General features: G+C 41.0%; 1 protein-coding gene across 1 annotated transcript in view; it reads right to left on the bottom strand.

The window, feature by feature from the left end:
- The window catches only part of SPART (spartin), a 32949-nt gene extending 14671 nt beyond the window's left edge, over positions 1 to 18278 (bottom strand). The window contains exons 1-4 of the mRNA XM_004604524.2: positions 18076 to 18278; positions 7666 to 8477; positions 2818 to 3015; positions 572 to 736 (exon numbers count right to left, since the gene is read on the bottom strand). Of these exons, the coding sequence (XP_004604581.1) occupies positions 572 to 736; positions 2818 to 3015; positions 7666 to 8475 (1173 nt within the window). The 5' untranslated portion in view covers positions 8476 to 8477; positions 18076 to 18278. The remainder of the gene's footprint in view (positions 1 to 571; positions 737 to 2817; positions 3016 to 7665; positions 8478 to 18075) is intronic.
- Between the last annotated feature and the right edge of the window lie 715 nt (positions 18279 to 18993).

Genomic DNA, 18993 nt, shown 5'->3' with positions numbered 1-18993 from the left:
CTGCGCGGTCCAGGAATATATTGAAGAAATAAAGAACTGAATTTTTTAAAAGCGTAATAAGAGACAGTAGCATATATAACCCGAAGGTCTTGGTGTAGAATAATATAAAATACAAAAAGAATTTGATCTCTTCAAATAGTATCCTTTAAATTGATTTGTGTAACAAATATTTGGAAAGAGAATTATTAAAGCTAATGTTTACCAATGAATACTTTGTGACTTTGAAAGTTGTTTTGCTTTAGTAAATGAGTGTAAGATTTTATAAAGCGATAGCATAGCAGTAGGGGGTTCGCCTTTCACGCGCCCAATGTTCAATTCCTCTTCTCGGAGAGCCCGGCAAGCTACCGAAAGTACCTCGCCCGCATGGCAGGGCCTGGCAAACTACCCGGGGCGTATTGGATATGCCAAAAACAGTAAAAATAAGTCTCACAATGAGAGACGTTACTGGTGCCCACTCAAACAAATCGATGAGCAACGGGATGACAGTGACAGTGAAGATCTTATAAATAACTTAAACTCGTGAAATTTATCTTTAGCATAGAATGACTTATTGTCCTTTTATTTTACCTACCTTTTTTCCACGTTTCCCTTTACGTACATCCTTACTGCCCTGATCCAACGTTGGACCCAACTGTCTCACATCAGTGTCACTGGGTTCCTTTACTTGGTCAGCAGAATGTCTTGATCTTCCAGGTATTTGGAATTCACTTTCTCCTTCAGCCCAATTCCAGTTGGTCTAGGGGAGTAAGGGAATTAGGTTAACTCAAATCCACATTTTCCCATATCACTTTTAACCAAGCTATGGCACATATATTCTAATAATATACATGTTCTAATAATTTACATGTTCAAATATTTCTGACAGTCTATAAAACTATTTCTGCTTGACTTTTCCCTATCCTTTCATTTTTTTCATCAAACCACAAACCTTCAAGTTCTTTTGTTCAGAGCACATGGCCTAGCATAAATTTCAAAAACAAAGTCTAAAAGATAAATTCAAGGCAGTTATTGATTGGTATAAGAGATTGCTAGGTCAAATACAATTATATTTGAATTTGACTGAATGAGTTTTAAAACACACAAGACTAAATATGCTTAAGGGAAACATGTGTAGTTTACTGAAAACTAGTGGAAGAGTAAATTTTGTTTTTAGGTTGTTTTGTACTTAATACTAAAATTACTATGCTAGCATATTTTGCTGAATGAATAAGAGTAATGACAAGGAAAAATTATAGTTTGTGACTTTATCTATAGTTGGAGTTCTATGACTAAAAGTAAACAAAATATACAATAAAAATAAAAACAGGAAAAAGATGCACAACCTAAAATTCTTATCTTTTTCTTCATTCAGTCTTTCTTTCCTAAATCCCAGTAATCCAGGTCTGATGATGTTAAGAACGAAGAAAAAGACAACTACAGAACATGTCTGAAACACTAAAACCATCACTTTACCTAGTAAACTAGGTAAACTACCTAGTAAACTACAAAACTATGGAATCCATATCCACTGGACTATGTTTCTGCCTTTTTAACCTCCTTTTCATGAGCCCACTGAGTCTGTATTTATTTCTGTATGGGGTTTGTGTATATGGTTACTCTTAAGGTTTAGCATCATCTGTTCCGAAGTATATGTTAATCATATCGTTCTCATAAATAGTGTATATACAACTAATGTTGAGATATCTCTCTGACCCTCAACACAGCAGGTAATCTGATCCATCATCTATGAACTTTTTTACAAAGGAAAAAAATGAAAATCCATTTTATTTCCTGAGAAAACAGAAACAAATCTCTCAATACTCAATTCAAAGAAAAGTATTATGTCAAATACTGACCTTCTCTTCCTGAGCACTGTATATACTTTTTATCATCTATAATACTGTTTCTGTGCTATACTAACTTTAAGAATATATAGTTGTATATTCTGAGGATAACAATTATATGTAATTTTCAGTCTTGTGTCTCACTTTCCACCCCACCATTTAATATAGTACCTGAGTGTAATAATAGATTATAAATATTTGCTAACTTGTAGCACTGTCATCCCGTTGTTCATCGATTTGCTCAAGCGGGTACCAGTAACACCTCCATTGTGAGACTTGTTACTGTTTTTGGCATAAAAAATACGCCACAGATAGCTTGCCAGGCATTTTAAAATCACACTTTTGAGACTAGAATGATCATCTAGTGGGCAGGGTGCTTGCCTTACACACAGCTGACCAGGGTTTGATATGCGGCACCCAATATGGTCCACTGAAGTCCCATCAAGAGTGGATCAGAGTGCAGAGTTAGGAGTAAGCCTTGTGCACTGTGGTCCAAAACGCACAAAAATTAAAAATCACATTATTGTGTTTTAAGTCTTTCATCTACCAGGATAATGAAGATATTTCCTAAATTCAAAATCAGTTCTTTCCACAAAATGCCAATCATATCCATAACCTAAATTGCCTAACATAACACTTTAATAATGCTAAAACTATTTTGACCTCACCATTTAGTCCTAGGAGTTCACTTTACTAACTGACAAAGAACTAAGAGCTAATAGTCACAGAACATTTTCATCACAATAGAATAAAGCAGATGTACTGTCCCCATTTATAAGAAAATTAAAATTAAAACTTCAAGAGCTTGAATAAAAACTTAAGCAATCTGATTCCAAACCCCACAATCTTAGTATTTAGTTACCTCCCAATTTGTATTTGTAAATGTACAACTTATTGTTTTAAATTATTTAATATCTCCTAATTTTGATTACATTACGGTTTAGAACATAAGAGCTTATGCAAGTCTACTTTCATTCATGATCACACAAATTACCTGGAGTCGAAGGTCAGACATTTGTCGTAAAAGATCCTCGAAGAGTTCTCGTTCATCTTCAGGTAATTCGGAAGACAACACAACCCCCACAAAACAGCCTGCTGCTTGTAACATTGTGTCCGGAAACATGTAGGCGCCTACAGTACATTTAAGAACTGGAGATCTATCAGGAACTAGGGGGTACAACCAGTCACAAACCTGAAAGGGAAAGTTTTTTTTTTTTTAAATGACGGTCTCTACACAAGCTTTAAATCTTAACAGAAAATAAACATTGAAAAGTTTGAAATTAATTTTATACATAGAACAATCAGCTTTAACAAATATCCCATGTGTGAGCCACTTGTAAGTGTGATCTTCTTACAAACCATAAAAACCATTCTAAACAACGTTAGAGGCCAGAGTAATAGTACAGTGATTAGGGCACTTGTCTTGCATGCAGCCAACCCAGATTCGATCCCTGGCACCACATATGGTCTGTCCCCTGATCAATGCCAGGAATGATTCAGGAGCTCAGGGCCATGGGTAAGTTCTGCACACCACCAGGATGTATGGCCCCCCCAAACAAAAAAGTTAGTGTACTAATACAACTCCCCCTTCCCCCATCCACTAATAAAATCTTAAAGCCAGGCCTTATGTAGTGTACTATTAGCCAATGATGAGTCTAGCTTTGAATAAATAATCACTGTTACTGTCACTGTCATCCCACTGCTCATCTATTTACTCGAGTGGGCACCAGTAACATCTCCATTGTGAGACTTGTTACTGTTTTTGGCATATCGAATATGCCATGCGTAGCTTGCCAGGCCCTGCTGTGTGGGCGAGATACTCTCTGTAGCTTGCCCAGTTATCCAAAAGGGGTGGAGGAATCGAACTCGGGCCAGCCGCATACAAGGCAAACACCCTACCCGCTGTGCTATTGCTCCATAAATAACATTCGATTATTCAAGTTAGACATCATTTTGTGGAAATAATTTTTGAGTACTCCACATGTATTTGGGACTGGAGCAACAGCACAGCAGGTAGGGCATTTGCCTTACATGCAGCGGACCCAGGTTTGATTCTCCGTCCCTCTTGGGAGAGCCTGGCAAGCTACCCATGGCATATTCGATATGCCAAAAACAGTAACAAGTCTCACAATGGAGACGTTACTAGTGCCTGCTTGAGTACAATGATGAGCAACGGGACAACAGTGCTAAGTGTATTTATTGATATGCTCCTCACAACATTCCCATGAGGCTATTTAGTTATTATTTTGTATACAAGGAAATAGGCACAGAAGTTGTACAACTTGCTTTGTATGTAATTCACTGGGGCTTGATCCCTGCCATCCCCTATGGTCTCCTAGCACTGACAAGGTGTGATTCCTGAGTGCAGAGGCAAAAGTAACCCAATGTATCGCGAATAAGACATTGCACTAAGTCAGTGTAACTAAAACGTAGATTTAGGATTCTGACACAAGTAGTCTTGTAGCAGAGAAATGTAATAATTTGTGGGGGCGGCGTAAGGGGCTAGGCCACATCCATGGTGCTGAGGAGTGACCCCTTGTGGTACTCAAGGGACTAGGTGGTGCTGAAGATAAAACTGAGATAGGCAGACTATCTCCCTGGCCCCAAAGTCCAACAATTTTTTATTAGAAACACATTACTTAGAACACTAAATAATTTTTTTGTATTAAACCTAAGAAAACTGAAATGACAAAGTTAAATTTGAATATCATGTTTATGGACATGCGAAGTTAAATAAAAATGACAAAGCTGTCATGAAGCAAATCTGGGGAATGAACACTAGCACATTAGGACTTATACCAACATCATGGAGAGTTAAATATGAAAGGTTCCAAGTTTAAATCAATATTCAACTACATTCTTTCCCACCGAGATATATTCTTTGAGAAACCAGAATTTCAGAGTCCCTCTACCAGGTTACCTATCTTCCTAATACCAAAACAAACAAACAAACAAACAAAAAAAAAAAAACTTGAATGGCCAATTTCAAAATACTGTATCATGATCAATTAGTCAAAGTAATTGATTCCATATAAAATTCCAGACAAAATAATTGATTCCAGACAAAAGATTCCATATAAAAGCCAGAATTCTGGTAATTGACAGAATATAAACCTGCAGAGATAAAGTACTTAAATATGATCTTTTCTTGCATAGTGCTTAATAAAGATTTTCAGATTTTTCCCCACTTTTTATGACTGGCTCAAAAGTCATTCTCCATCTTATATGAAAGACTGACAAAGCATGATTTGTAACTGTGGCCTATGAAAATTATTTAAATAGGTAGTTATGTACTTTGTCAGTACTAGTTGCTGGTTTTTTTTTTTTTTTGGTCACACCCAGGGTTTACTCCTGGTTCTGTGCTCAAGGGTCACTCAAGGGGCCATATGCAGTGCAAGCTCCTTAACTATCGACTCTGCCCATTTATGTTTAATATTAAAAATATTAAAGAATGAAACATCTTTCTCTCAATTTCAGTTCTAAATTATTTAGGATGAAATTCACAAATAAAACATTCAAATACAAATATTAAATCGGATATGGATTTTTGAAAAAAAATCTTAAAGATTATACTTTAATACAAACTTCAGGGAAGGTTTCTTTTTCCTTGTTTTTTAAATTTGTTTATTTTGCTTTGAGGTCATACCTGTCTGTGAAAAGGGCTTATTCCTGGCTCTGCACACAGGAATCACTCCTGTTAGGCTGGGGGTGGGGAGGCGGGCGTATGGTGTACAGGAATTGAACCCTACCAAGTCACATACAAAGTACCTTACCTGCTGTATCTCCCCAGCCCCTAAGAAAGGCTTCTTATACAATGCCATGAATTCAATAAAATTAATGACATCATCAAAATGACCAACACCTTGACAGACAGAGCTAGTGAATCTCAAATATTTTCCAGTAAAACTCTGTAGACCCAGGACGGGGTGAGAGTATGGATAGTGTGGGTGCTAGCTTTCCCCAGCATCCCACAGGTTCCATTCCCAGAGTCTGTCAGGAGTGATTCCTGAGTGCAAAAGCAGGACTAACCCTGAGCACTGCTGGGTGTGGCCCCAAAACAAAAACAGAAAACAAACAAAACTGCCTCAAACAAAACTTTATAGACACGTTATTACACAGTTATTACACACCTTATTACACACCGTTATTACACACCACTACACACCAGACAGTTCATTTACCAGCTGATTTCTATCAGGTAAAGTCATCCAAGCACTGTATGAGCTGTTACAGATTGATGCAATTTAAAGTAATATTCTCAGGGTAAAAGAGATACTCTAGGGATTAAGGCACATGCCTTGCAAGTGACCGATGCTGGCTCAATTATTGGTACACATGGTTCCCTGAACCCTCTGGATGTCTGTCTCCAAGCACAACTGAAGTGATCCCAGCACTACAAAACCCAAGCAGCCCTGCACATCCTCAGACACTTGCGGTGAACTGCAGTAGACCCAATTAGCTCAGAATCAACAGGAGGGAGAGCCCTCCCCCACTCCCCAAATTATTACTCAAAGCAAAAAATTATTAGTTCTTGGAAGCCCTATTTCTACTTAATACCATGTGATCTTACTCTAATTTCCTAAGATGACCAATAGTTACTTTAATAACATAAGAAATTATGGGCTGATGAGATTATAATACAGGGGTTAAGGCACTTGCGAGTAGTGCACCATAGTTTGTTATCTTGCACTGCCAGGACTAACTCCTGAGCACAGAGTCAGGAGCTGCACTGCCAGGTGTGGCCCAAACACCAAAGCCACCACCAATAACCCCTGCAAATAAAAAAATTCTAATTTCCAGCGGAGATAAAGCACAAGAGGACAGAACATAAGCACTTGCCTCTTATGCTGCAGGCTCTAGTTTGATCCCCCATACCATAAAAGGTCCCCTGAGCACCATCAGGAGCCACACCACAGAGCAGAACCAGGAATAGTTCCTGAGCATTGAGGATGTCACCCAATATCCTATTTTAAAATAAACTGAAATGGTACTGGCACCTAATTTCAGTATTTAGTGATCTTTGCATTTTGGAATAAAAACATTCAGTAAGTGGGCACATTTTTTTTTGCATTTGTGAGGCACACCAGGTGGTTCTCAGGGCTTATGGCTCTGCACTCAACTCGTGGTGGGGTTCCGGTAACCCTACGTGGTGCTGGGGATATAACGTGGGTCAGTTGTGCACATGCAAGGCAAGTACCCAACCTGCTATACCATTGCTCTGGCCCCCTGATGTCCAGTATTTTAAAAATAGGTTGCTGTTAGTTGTGACAACTAGGCACCGGGAGCATCCAGGTCAGTTTTTCAGGGACAATTACAATTCTACATTCACAGAGCTGTTACATATTGTAACTCACACATTTGGGACATGTTTTGTGAGTTACAAAAATACCTTCTGAAATTAAAGTTGTTAGGTGTTTTTAGAAAAATGATTTAAAAATAAAGACTGCTCCATACCCTTAGGTCCTATCATCTCAAACTTAGTAATACTATGACCTTGTGTGTGTATATATATGTATACATGTACATATATATATTTTGTTTATTTGTTTTGTTTTGAATAGGGGCCCACTTCCAGCAAGCTAGAAACTAGGGGGTCCAGTCAGTGGTAGTTTAACTCCCAGTGATGCTTATGCCAGGAGTGGTCTGACGAGATTTTATCTTGAAAAAGAAAAAGAAAGGTTATCAAAGGCAGACTGGCAGATTTTCAAGAGCCATCACTATCATGGGATATATTTTAGAAGAAACTCAAATTTATGATAATTCTGTATTTAAATCACACATATTATAAAGAAACAAAAATGAATTTGATATAGACTTCAAGTTATATTTTTCTTTGGCTTACCTGAAGAAATCCAGGAGGACGATTCAGAACTGTATCAAGAGAATTATCCAAGAACCTGACAATTCGAAGGTATCCAGGATATGATGGTGCACTAACTTCTCCTGCAGGATTTACAAAAAATATCTGTACTCCATTTGGTATCAAAATCAACTCATCTGCATCTAGCCCTAAGGATTCAAGAGGTGGGGGCTGAGAATGATTCCGATAAAAGTCTTCTCCAACTGAAGAAACTTCCCCAGATTCCGTTCCATAGGATACTGTGTAGTGACCCTCGGCAGCCTGGGGCGTATAAGCAGGAGGTGCTTCTGCTGGATGACTCTGATTCTGAGACGGCAAGGCCAGGGAACTAGGTACAAGAACTGACCCTGAATTTGAAGTGCTTCCATTTACTTCTGTGTGTTGTGAAGATGAAGTAAAGGACTCAGGATTTGGTGACTTTTCTGGTATGTCTTTAGGTGGAAATTCTGGATATAACTTGGGCACCTCCTGAAGATCATTCCGCAAAGAAGTGGCGAGACCTTTCTCTAGAATTTCCAACCTGGTACGCACATTCTGGAGTGTTTCTTTCATTTTCTGCTGCATCTGTCTAGCAGATTCCCACTCAGGGCCTGTGTGTTCAGGCTCTGATGATGAAACACTGATTCCTCTGAGCAGGTGTCCTATTCCTTGCTTATAGTAGTTCTTTGCTTCTTCCTTCTGGCCTAATTCATCTGTATTCAGTCCTTTATTAACAAATACGAAGGCCTTCTTGTATGCTTCCTTGATGGTTTTAATTTCAGTAGGTTCCTCATTTTGTGGCTCTTGCTCCATTTCTGCAAAACAGGAAATATTATACTTATTATCCCATTGAGCTCATTGTTTACGTATCATGAATTTCTCCTACCTGAATATACTTTAAGAGGGCAAACTTTTGTCAGTTTGTTCATTATTGCATTCTCTAAAGCCTACTAAAATACATCTGATAGAGGCAAAGTACTCAATACATAGTTATTGAATGGATATATAATGCTCTTGGTTCAAATTTCTTTGTAATTGAAAATAGAAAAGAATAAGTCAGAATAGATCTACTGAATGTAAGGAGAGGCTGCTAAAATCTCAGGGCTGGGACGAATAGAGATGTTACTGTCACCCGCTGGAGTAAATCGATGAACAACGGGACGACAGTGATACAGTGATACAGATCTACTGAATAATTTTCTTGTCCCATTAAAAAAAATTCTTATGTACTTGTTACTTATGTACTCTGTGCACAATATTATTAAAATGATTAACAAGATTAAACAAAATTAAAGAAAAACGAAACAAAAAGTTTCATTAAAAAAACTAAAATCCAGAATAATGCAATTATATACCAATGGGTACCTCAAACAGAAAAGACTGGTGAGCATCAGAAAAGCCAGACACTCGAACTATCATACTCTGCTAACAGAAGTAAACACAGTAGTCATTAAAAAAAAAAAAAACTGACAGAGAAGGGAACACCTAGTAGAGAATATTGGGAGGACCCACTCGGGCTGAAAGCCGAGTACTAAAAGTGGACTATAGACTGAACATGATGGCCACCAATACCTCTATTGCAAACTACAACATCCAACAGGAGAGAGCACAAAAAGGAATGCCCAGCCACAGAGGCAGGGTGGGGGTAGGCGTGGTGGGAGGGATACTAGGAAAATTGATGGAGGAGAATGGGCACTGGTGGAGGGATGTAAACCAAATATAAACATGAAAGTTCGTAAGTTTGTAACTACCCCACAGTGATTTACTAATTAAAAAAAAACTGGCCATTTACTAAATCTAAACATTCACATGCTTTATGACTCGGCAATTCCACTTGAGGATATGAATAACCAGCCACACCATAACACAATGAAGAGAGCTTTTAGCAGCTGATTCAAAAAGCAAAAAACCCAAACTTAAATATCCACCCACAGGAGAAGGGAAAGTGTGAATATACATATCACAGTACTATACAATATTTAAAAAAAAAGTTCTGTATAGCCAACGGGTATATGAAAAAGTGCTCACCATCACTCATGATCAGGGAAATGCAAATCCAAATAACAATGAAACATCATCTCATGCCAGAGAGAATGGCCCTTATATCCAAAATTCTGGAAGTAGACAATGTCTGTGGTATCATGTGAGAAAGAAACCCTCATTCAGTGTTCGTGCAAATTTTGTCGGGTTCAGCCTTAATAGAAAGCAATAGAGACCGCACCAAAACGTAGGAATAGATCTCCCACATGAACCAGTGATACCACTTGGCATTTATCCTCAAAACAAAAACATTAAGCTGAAAGACTATATGCACACCTATATTCATCACTGCACTTAGTACAACAGCTAAGACATGGGAACAACCCAAATGCCCAACTATAGATGAATGGGATAAGTATATATACACAACAGAACACTGCAGCTCTAAGAACAAAACCATGCAACTTGCAGTAACTTGGATGGAAATAGAGGGTATCATGCTGAGTGAAGTCAGAAAGAAAGGAATACAAAATAATCTCATATGTGGGACCTAAAGATAGACAGTGAGGGAGCAATAAAGGGCCTAAGGCAACACAAAAGTAGCAATTTACCAAGTGAGGAGGTGTAAAGATAGGAGTGTCAGGGTCATTGGGAGAGGGAGGTGGACACACTGAAAGGCTATCAGACACAGATGTTCATGATAGGTATGGTGTGTTGGAAGTATGTACATGGGAAATTACCAGTAACAATACTGTAAATCATAGACCCCCCCACAAAAATTTAATAAAGAAAAATGATTATGTAACTAATGAATTTCACCAATTCTTTAAAAAGTTGATATCGGCAAATATCACTCACACTTGGATATGATTTAACACAAACTGGAGTATCAGCATCAACAAGATAAGCAAAAGTTAGAAAAGACTTTGTATAGTTCTACGTAAGCAAAGAAGCAGAATTGGTTGGACTTAATGATGATAAAAATAGTGCTTACCACTGGGGACATAGACTTAGGAGGAACAAATGGAGACTTCGTGGCATATGAAAATTTCTTTTAAGATCTGACTCATAATTAATGGGCCTACATATATAAAAAATAAATTTTTAAATTTCATATTAGTACAATACATGTACATTCTGTTATTGTTTAATAAATGTGACATCATAACTCACAAGGTAGAGAATTAAGAGTTAACAGTCCTTTGTTTCTTTTAATTCACAAAACAACACATTCCAGAAAGCTGAAGCCTAAGTCAAGAGAGAGAGAGAGAGAGAGAGAGAGAGAGAGAGAGAGAGAGAGTGGAGGGGGGGTTGGGGGGAAGCGGGACTGTTAGAGAATCAGCTCCATTTTACAGCATTATCAGAGAAACTCCAAAACAGAAGGAAAGATGAAATTCAATAGTCCTTTGAAAATGCAAACGGGTAGAAAGGGGGCTTATTGTAATACTATTTCCAAATTAAAAACCTTGGAAGGAATACATTTGGGATTCCTGGGGCCTCAATTTTCACTGCAACCTTATAAAAATATCTTAATACTAGGTGCATGATGGAAAAAATTACTAGTTAAAATAATAAATGGAGCAGCAATAGCAAAATACGATCCACATACAATTTAAAATTTTCTTATAGTCACATTAAAAACAGGTGAAATTAATTTCAGTTATAGTATTTCAAATGCACTCAATATGAAAATTGAGATATTTTACTTACCTTTGGGAGGGATTGTCTCAAAACTTAGTATTTTATTCTTGCAACATATATCAATTCCAACTAACTCCATATTAAATACTCAACACACACGTGTTTACCAATACTTAACACAACTTCAGTTTTAAAGATTTTCCCCCTTGTCAATTTACAATTGGTTAATTTAATAATTTCTTACCCAAAAGGTAGACTAACCATTGGTCAGCTTTACCATATAGCCAAGTTTCATGAGAATATATTTAATACTCCATTTAAAAAACACTATTTACAAATGACCAAATACAGACCTACCTTACTAGTCCAATCTGCAATCCTATCAACAGTGAAGATCTCTTTCTCTAGAATTCTACATTGTTGTGTCATTAAAACACCTAACCATTCCACAGCTCTCATCCACTTCCCTCAGAAACTACACAGGAATTCTGCTCTCCACCTTCCCTGGACACAGGAAGGTTCAGAGTTCAGAAAACAAGAAGGCACTAGACAGTAGAAAGGAGCGCCAGAAGGACTGGTCCATGGGTGGAAGTTTACCACCAGTGGGAAATGGGGAGGGCAGTTAGGACAGAGAAAGGACCGCTAAGACAATGACAGCTGGAGATGATCACTCTGGACAAGACCTGTGTGCCAAAAGGAGGTAAAGCATATAACCTCTCAGTACCCATATTGCAAACCATAATGTCTAAAAAGAGGGGGTAGGCAGAGATGTCTGCCATAGAGGAAGGCAGAGCAGGGATGGGGGGAGAAGAAAACTGGGGACATTGGTGGTGGGGCATGTACACTTGTGAAGGCAAGGCTGTTGGAACACTGTATGACTGAAACCCAATCAAGAACAATTCTGTAACTGTGTTTCATGGTGATAGAAAAAAAGGTCATTAGAGAGGCTTTTGTGAATTAAATTTGTCATTGACTTGAATAAGATCTTGACCAATGCTGATTTAGCATGGACTTGTTCTGCTTTATTACCTTACAAGACTATTATATGGCACTATTAAAACTATTATAGGGCACTATACTGCTGAATGTGCTGTATACAATGTTTATCTCATGTATACTTAGAAACATCTTTTTCAATTAATTTTTTCAATTTATTTATTTTATTGAATTGCCATGAGATACACAGTTACAAAGCTGTTCATGATTGGGTTTCAGTCATATAATGGCCCAACACCCATCCCTTCACTAGTGTACATTTCCCACCATCAGTGTCTCCAGTATTGCTCTGGCAACAATGCCCCCCCCAACCCCCAAATCCCCAAATACCTCTAAGGCATTCAGTCTCTCCCTCCCTCCCCCACCCTCTCTCTGACCTTCCTCCCTCCCTCCCCAGGCCTCCCCTTTTGGGCATTATGCTTTGCAATAGAGATACAAGAAGCCATGTTAGGTTCCTTACCCACTTTCAGCATGCAGCTCCCATCCAGAGCAATCCACTTCCAACTGTCATTGTCATAGTGGTGCCTTCTCTATCCCAATTGCCCTCTCGACCACAGCACTTGGTCAACTTCCATGTTCTTCCCCAAACTCCCTTGCCAATTTTTCCCCTTTTTAAAATAAGTCATAACTCACCCATCCTATTCTTACTATGGTGCATGTGTTTGTTTTGTTTTGTTTTGTTTTATTTTGGAGCCACACTTGGCAGTGCTCAGGGCTCGCACTAGGCTCTGGGTGCCAGAGACAGAACCTGTGTCCATTCCTACCCCTTGCAAGGCAAACACCCTACCCACAGTACTATTGCTCTGGCATTTACTTAGGGCCATAAAACCTCTTCAGAATTAAACATTCCCTACCTCCTGGGTCAATAGTGTTCATATGGCAACAACTCCAAGAATGCATCTCATTAGGGATTTAATTACAACCAAATTTATTTTCCCATTTATTAAACCAATTTGCACAACTGTTACAACGGGTAAAAACTGAATGGGGGGGGTGGTGGGAGGAAACCTCAAGTTTCCATTTGTTCCAATTATTTTTGGGTTTTGTTTGCTTGTTTTTCAGTCACATCCAGCGGCTGATTTTGCACTCAGGGATCAGGGGATCACACGGAACGCTGAGGACTGGCAGCATGCAAGGCAAGTGCTTTACCGCTGTACTATCTCTCAGGTCCTTGCATTTATATCAATATTCTAACAATGTGTATGACAGATTAAAAGCTTTCAAACATAAATTACACTAACAAAAGCAGAATAAATATTTTAAGCATAAATAAATATACTCTGGACGTAGTTGAGGGGAAGATAATCAATACAGTTTCAAAAAGGAGGAGCTGTGAAAAATACCACCTTTTGGGGTTTGGTACAAGGGATAGAATCCAGGGTTCCACACATAAAAGGCAAGAGCTTTCTTTACTGCTGAGCCACACCCCCAGCTCTTTCCTATACTTTAAAACTTGGTGATTTTAAAATGTAGTATTGTAATAACCAGAATCTGGAAAAATCCCGAGTGCACGAGAGAACAGATGACTTGTTAAAGAAACTCTGGTACATCTACACAATGGAATACTGTGCAGCTGTTAGAAAAGATGAAGCCATGAAATTTGCATATAGGTGGATCAACATGGAAAGTAACATGTTAGTGAAATGAGTCAGAAAAAGAGGGACAGACATAGAAAGATTGCACTCATTTGTGGAATAGAAAGTAACAGAATGGGAGACTAACACCCAAGAATAGTAGAGATAAGTTCCAGGAGGTTCACTCCACAGCTTGGAAGCTGGCCTCACATGCTAGGTGAAGAAGCAGCTCTGATAGAGAAGGGATCACCAAGCAAAGGGTGCTAGGTGGGCCCACTAGGGATGGGAGATACAGGCTGAAGATAGACTATAGACTGAACATGATGTCTATTTAATACCTCTGTAGCAAACCACAACACCAAAAAGAGAGAGAGCAAAAGGGAATGCCCTGCCACAGTGGCGGAGTAGGCTGAAGGGAACAGGGTGGGGTGGTGGGAAGAATGCTGGGATCATTGGTGGTGGAAAATGGGCACTGCTGGAGGGATGGGTACTCGATCACTGTATGACTGAAACGCAAGCATGAAAATTTGTAAGTCTGTAACTTTATCTCATGGTGATTCACTAATTAAAAAAATAATAAAAAATAAAATAAAGTGTAGTATTATGCTCCTTTGAAAACTGGTGAGAATGAATGCCAACTTTAGATTCAAATGCTGGCATTTGTGTGAAAAATGCATTCTATGTAACTACCCTGGATTATGCAATAGTGTTAAACATTAACTTAAAGGGGCAGTTTTACAAAAACTACTTTAGAAGTTCACAAGCAAATCGGCACTATTAAACCACTTCCCACAGATTACTTGGAAACATAAAATGCACGTAATCTATAAAATCCTTAGAAGCACCATAATTCACTGTTTATTAAGTTCCTGAGATATGCTTGGCATTGTTTTAAATTTCATTTAATCCCCATATCCTTTAAAGATTATTATCTGATTTCAAAAACACTTTACAAATACTGAGGAGCCTGCCAAAGACACAGGCAGTAAATGGAAGAGGCAGACTCAAAACTCAACAAGTATTTGTCAAGGAAATGAAATGTCTGACTCCAAAGCTAAAGTTCCTACTATGCTTACAAATGAACAGACTGAGGGAGAAATGAAGGTAGTTAGAGTGTTCCCAAGTACAAAGCATTTGGATTAAATCTTGATAGCATTTGAAGAAGCAAGATCAAGGAACTCTCAATAGAAGGAATATGATCTTAAATTCACCTTTACTTCAAAGCTCATTTTAATATTACGTGCTTAAAGATTTATGATTAATGTAAAGAATTTAAAAAAAAAATTTGGCAAAATTTTAGAGTGTGGCAAAGCACTCTACAACACTGAAGCTAAAGATATCTTCAAGGACGAAACTCCATTGATCAAACAAGTGTAACAGAGATAAACAAATGGGACTATCTTAAGCTAAGAAGTTTCTGTACCTCAAAAGAAAAAGTGACCAGAATACAAAAATAGTCTACAGAATAGGAAAGGATATTCACCCAACACCCCTCTGATAAGGGGTTAATATCAAGGATATACAAGGCACTGGTTGAACTCTGCAAGAAGAAAACATCCAAATCAGAGAATGGGGCGAACAAAAACTTTCTCAAAGGAGAAATCCAAATGGCCAAAGACACATGAAAAAATGCTCTTCACTGCTAGTCAACAGGGAGATGCAGATCACAACAACTGTGAGATATTATCTCACACCACAGAGACTGGCACACATCCAAAAGAACAAAAACAACTGGTGTTGGCGTGGATGCGGGGAGAAAGTCTCCTTCACTGCTGGTGGGAATGCCGACTGGTTCAACCTTTTGGGGAAAACAATATGGACATTTCTCAAAAAACTAGGAATCCAGCTCCCATTTGATCCAGCAATACCACTTCTGGGAATATATCCTGGAGATGCAAAAAATGTACAGTGGAAATGATATCTACACATGTATGTTTACTGCAGCACTATTTACAATAGCTTGAATCTGGAAAAAACCCGAGTGCCCGAGAACAGATGACTGGTTAAAAGAAACTTTGGTATACCTACACAATGGAATATCCTGCAGCTGTTAGAAAAAAATGAAGTCATGAAATTTGCCCATAAGTGGGTCAACATGGAGAGTATCATGCTAAGTGAAATGAGTCAGAAAGAGAGGGACAGACATAAAAGGGCTGCACTCATCCATGGAATATAAATTAACATATGAGGAGACTAACACTTTCATTTAGCATGATATTCTCCATGTTGACCCACTTATAACAGCTGCAGAATATTCCATTGTCCAAGGAGAAGGACAGTTAAAATAAGGGTCAGGAGGACTGCCCCAGGGCTTGATAGCCAATCTCATGCGCTGGGGGTATAGGTAGCTGGGATGGAGAGAGGAACACTAAGTAAACGATGGTTGGAGGGATCACTCAGGAGTAGATGCATGTTCAAAGTCGACTATGGACCAAACATGATGGCTGCTTTCTACCTGTATTGCAAACCATAACACCCAAGAGGACAGAGTAAGAGGGATTGTGCCTGCTACAGAGGCAACAGGTGGGAAGGAGTGTAGGTAAGGGAAGGGATACTGGGAACGTTGGGGGTAGAGAATGGGCACTGGTGCAGGGATGGGTACTTTAACGTTGTTTGACTGGAATGCAATCATGAAAGTCTGTAAGTCTGTAAATGTATCTCATGATGATTCATTAAAAAAAAAAAAATGGGGCCCGTAGTTTACAATCTTAATAATAGGGTTTCAAGTGCACTGGATTTAAAATTAGGGGCCCTATTCTGCATGCCTGGAAGCCTGGGCCATTTCCTGCACTTGGTAGTTCACAAGACTGCAAGGGCCACACCCCACGGTTTTCAGGAGGCCATGGAGTGCTGGGATTCTAAAGATGGAAATAGAAAATCTGATGTCCATTTGAAGATAGTAAAAAAAACAGAACCTACACCAGTTTTAAGTCCTGCACTATAAAGCATGGTTCCAGTTACCAACAAAGCATTTCTCCTTAAATGTTTTAATTAAAACAAAATATATTTCAAATATAACTCTGTGTGTTTATGTGCATGCCCGTGCTGGCAGACATGTGCTTTAAAAGATGCTCAGGAGCAGATAAAAGGCAGACTTCTGGCCCAAACCCTTGGTTATTCGGTACAATCCCTTAAAGCACTGAAAGCACGCACAACCAAGCTAATGGGCAACATCCCAAGTAGTCTTTAATAAAACAGCATTTTTATCTCCCCGAGAGCAGTGTTTCTCAACTCTTTTCCGACCGAGGACCTATTTCCTTCTGATCCTATTTCCCTTCAGTAGCCCTCCCCGTAAAAATTTAAAAATCATTCCCCTAGACTCCCACGACTTTGGACTCGGGCTTGTTAGAGGAACTGCACTGGGGCTGTTTTCAGAAAGTCCCCGGTGAGAGAAACCTTCCCTTTAGAAAGCCACCCAACGATGCAGAGTGACGACCAGTGACAAAAGAAGAAAAAAATATATATACATATATATATTTAACGTGAGCCACAGTCATCAATCATCTGATTTGCAGGGGGCGGGGAGGGGAAAGAGAGAAAAAGCTTCGATTTCCTAAATTATCTATCTTAAAGTCCCTACGTAGAGGCAACAATAATCCCGCACAAGGCACACAAGGACGGCACAATACAGCAAATCTGCAGGCTCCCGCGGAGACCGCTGGAAAACATTCCTGAAAACGGGGGGCTGGGGGTGGAGCACTGCACCGCAGGATTGGGGAGAGGGGGGCGGGGCGCGACACCGCGCGGCTCGGTCCCCAACACTCCCGGATGGGGGGGGGGGAGGACACGCACTGGGGTGAGGGGCGCGCGCCTCCAGGCGCCGAAATCCCCGCCCCCCTCCAGGAATTTTCGCGCAACAATCCCTAGCGTTCCACTCCTCCGAAAGGACGGGGTGGGCGGCGTCGCGCGGTCGGAACGGGCCCCGGAGACGCAGGCGAGGCCAGCGCTCCCCAGGGTGGCGCAGCGAAAAGGGGAGCGGCCGCGAGAGCCCCGGGGTCACGCGGCAGGGAGGGGAAGTAGCCCACTACCCCTTCGCCAACTCCGCCCTCTGGAAATCACACCCAGTTCAAGCCAAGTTTCACCCCCAGGACTTCGAATAGCCCCCCGCCCCCATCCGCCGCCCCCTCCCGCCGCCTCAGGTTCGGTCCCGCCCAGGTAAGTCAGCGCAGGGTCCGGGGCACGGGAGGACCCGCACCCGGACGAGTCCCCGCCGCCGCCCCACCTGTGTGCTCCAGAGCGCCGGCGCGCTGCGGCCCCTAACGGCGAGCTCCCGGCCCGCTCGCGGACGCCCCCGGCCCGCTCCGTACGCTCCCGGCGCCCCGATCCCGAAGTTCCAAGCGCCCCGCGCTGCGCACGCGCCACCGCGCGCCGAGAGTCCCGGAGCTCCCCGGCTCGCGCGCCACGTCTCGCGGCCCCAGCCCGCGGCCGCCGTGGAGCGCCTTTCACGTGACGCCCACGGGGGCGTGGCCCGCGTGCCATAGCTCGGCGCACGCGTCACCGAGCCCGGGAGGGGCGGGGCTCCTGCGCTCCGCCTTGCGGCGGTCTGCGTTTGCCCCCCCTTTCCCCCCCCCCCCCCCCCCCCGGCTCCTTTAAATTCCAGGGGGAGGAGGGTGGAAAGGAGGACTGGCCCGCCGTAGCTGGCGGCTCAGCGCCCGTCTCCCGATTACGGAATCCTGCGGCCACGCTTGCGCGGGCCCAGCACCAAGGCTGAGTGGGGTTTGGGGAACAGCAGCTGGGCGAACCCGAGGAGCGGGGACAGCTGGAAGGAGCGCAGGGCATAGGGCCAGCGGGAGAACAAAAGCTAATTCAGCTTGGACTGGAATCATTGTGACTCAGCTGTCCTGGGAGAGGCCAGGTACTAGCGACAAAGTGAACGTGCAGTGCTCCGGAAGTGGAGGTGGGGAGAGTGCGTGCAGACACGTGCTTACAATAGCTCCCGCAAAGTGGGTCGAAACCGGTCCAGACCGGTAGGGACCAGTAGTATTTATGAGTATGCAAGCTAAAAGGGAGAAATCAAGGTTGTCAACTTTCCCTCACTTCAAAGTTAGTAAACTATTACATATGGCAGATGGGAAAGGCCAGTATTTTGTTTGTTTGGGGTGGGGGTGTCTTTCTTTATCAATCACTGTGAGATTGACCC

The sequence above is a fragment of the Sorex araneus genome, chromosome 1 (genome assembly GCF_027595985.1).
Source record: "Sorex araneus isolate mSorAra2 chromosome 1, mSorAra2.pri, whole genome shotgun sequence".
Lineage (NCBI taxonomy): Eukaryota > Metazoa > Chordata > Mammalia > Eulipotyphla > Soricidae > Sorex > Sorex araneus.
Note: the sequence above shows the minus strand (reverse complement) of the source record. Positions and strands in the feature narration are given on the sequence as shown.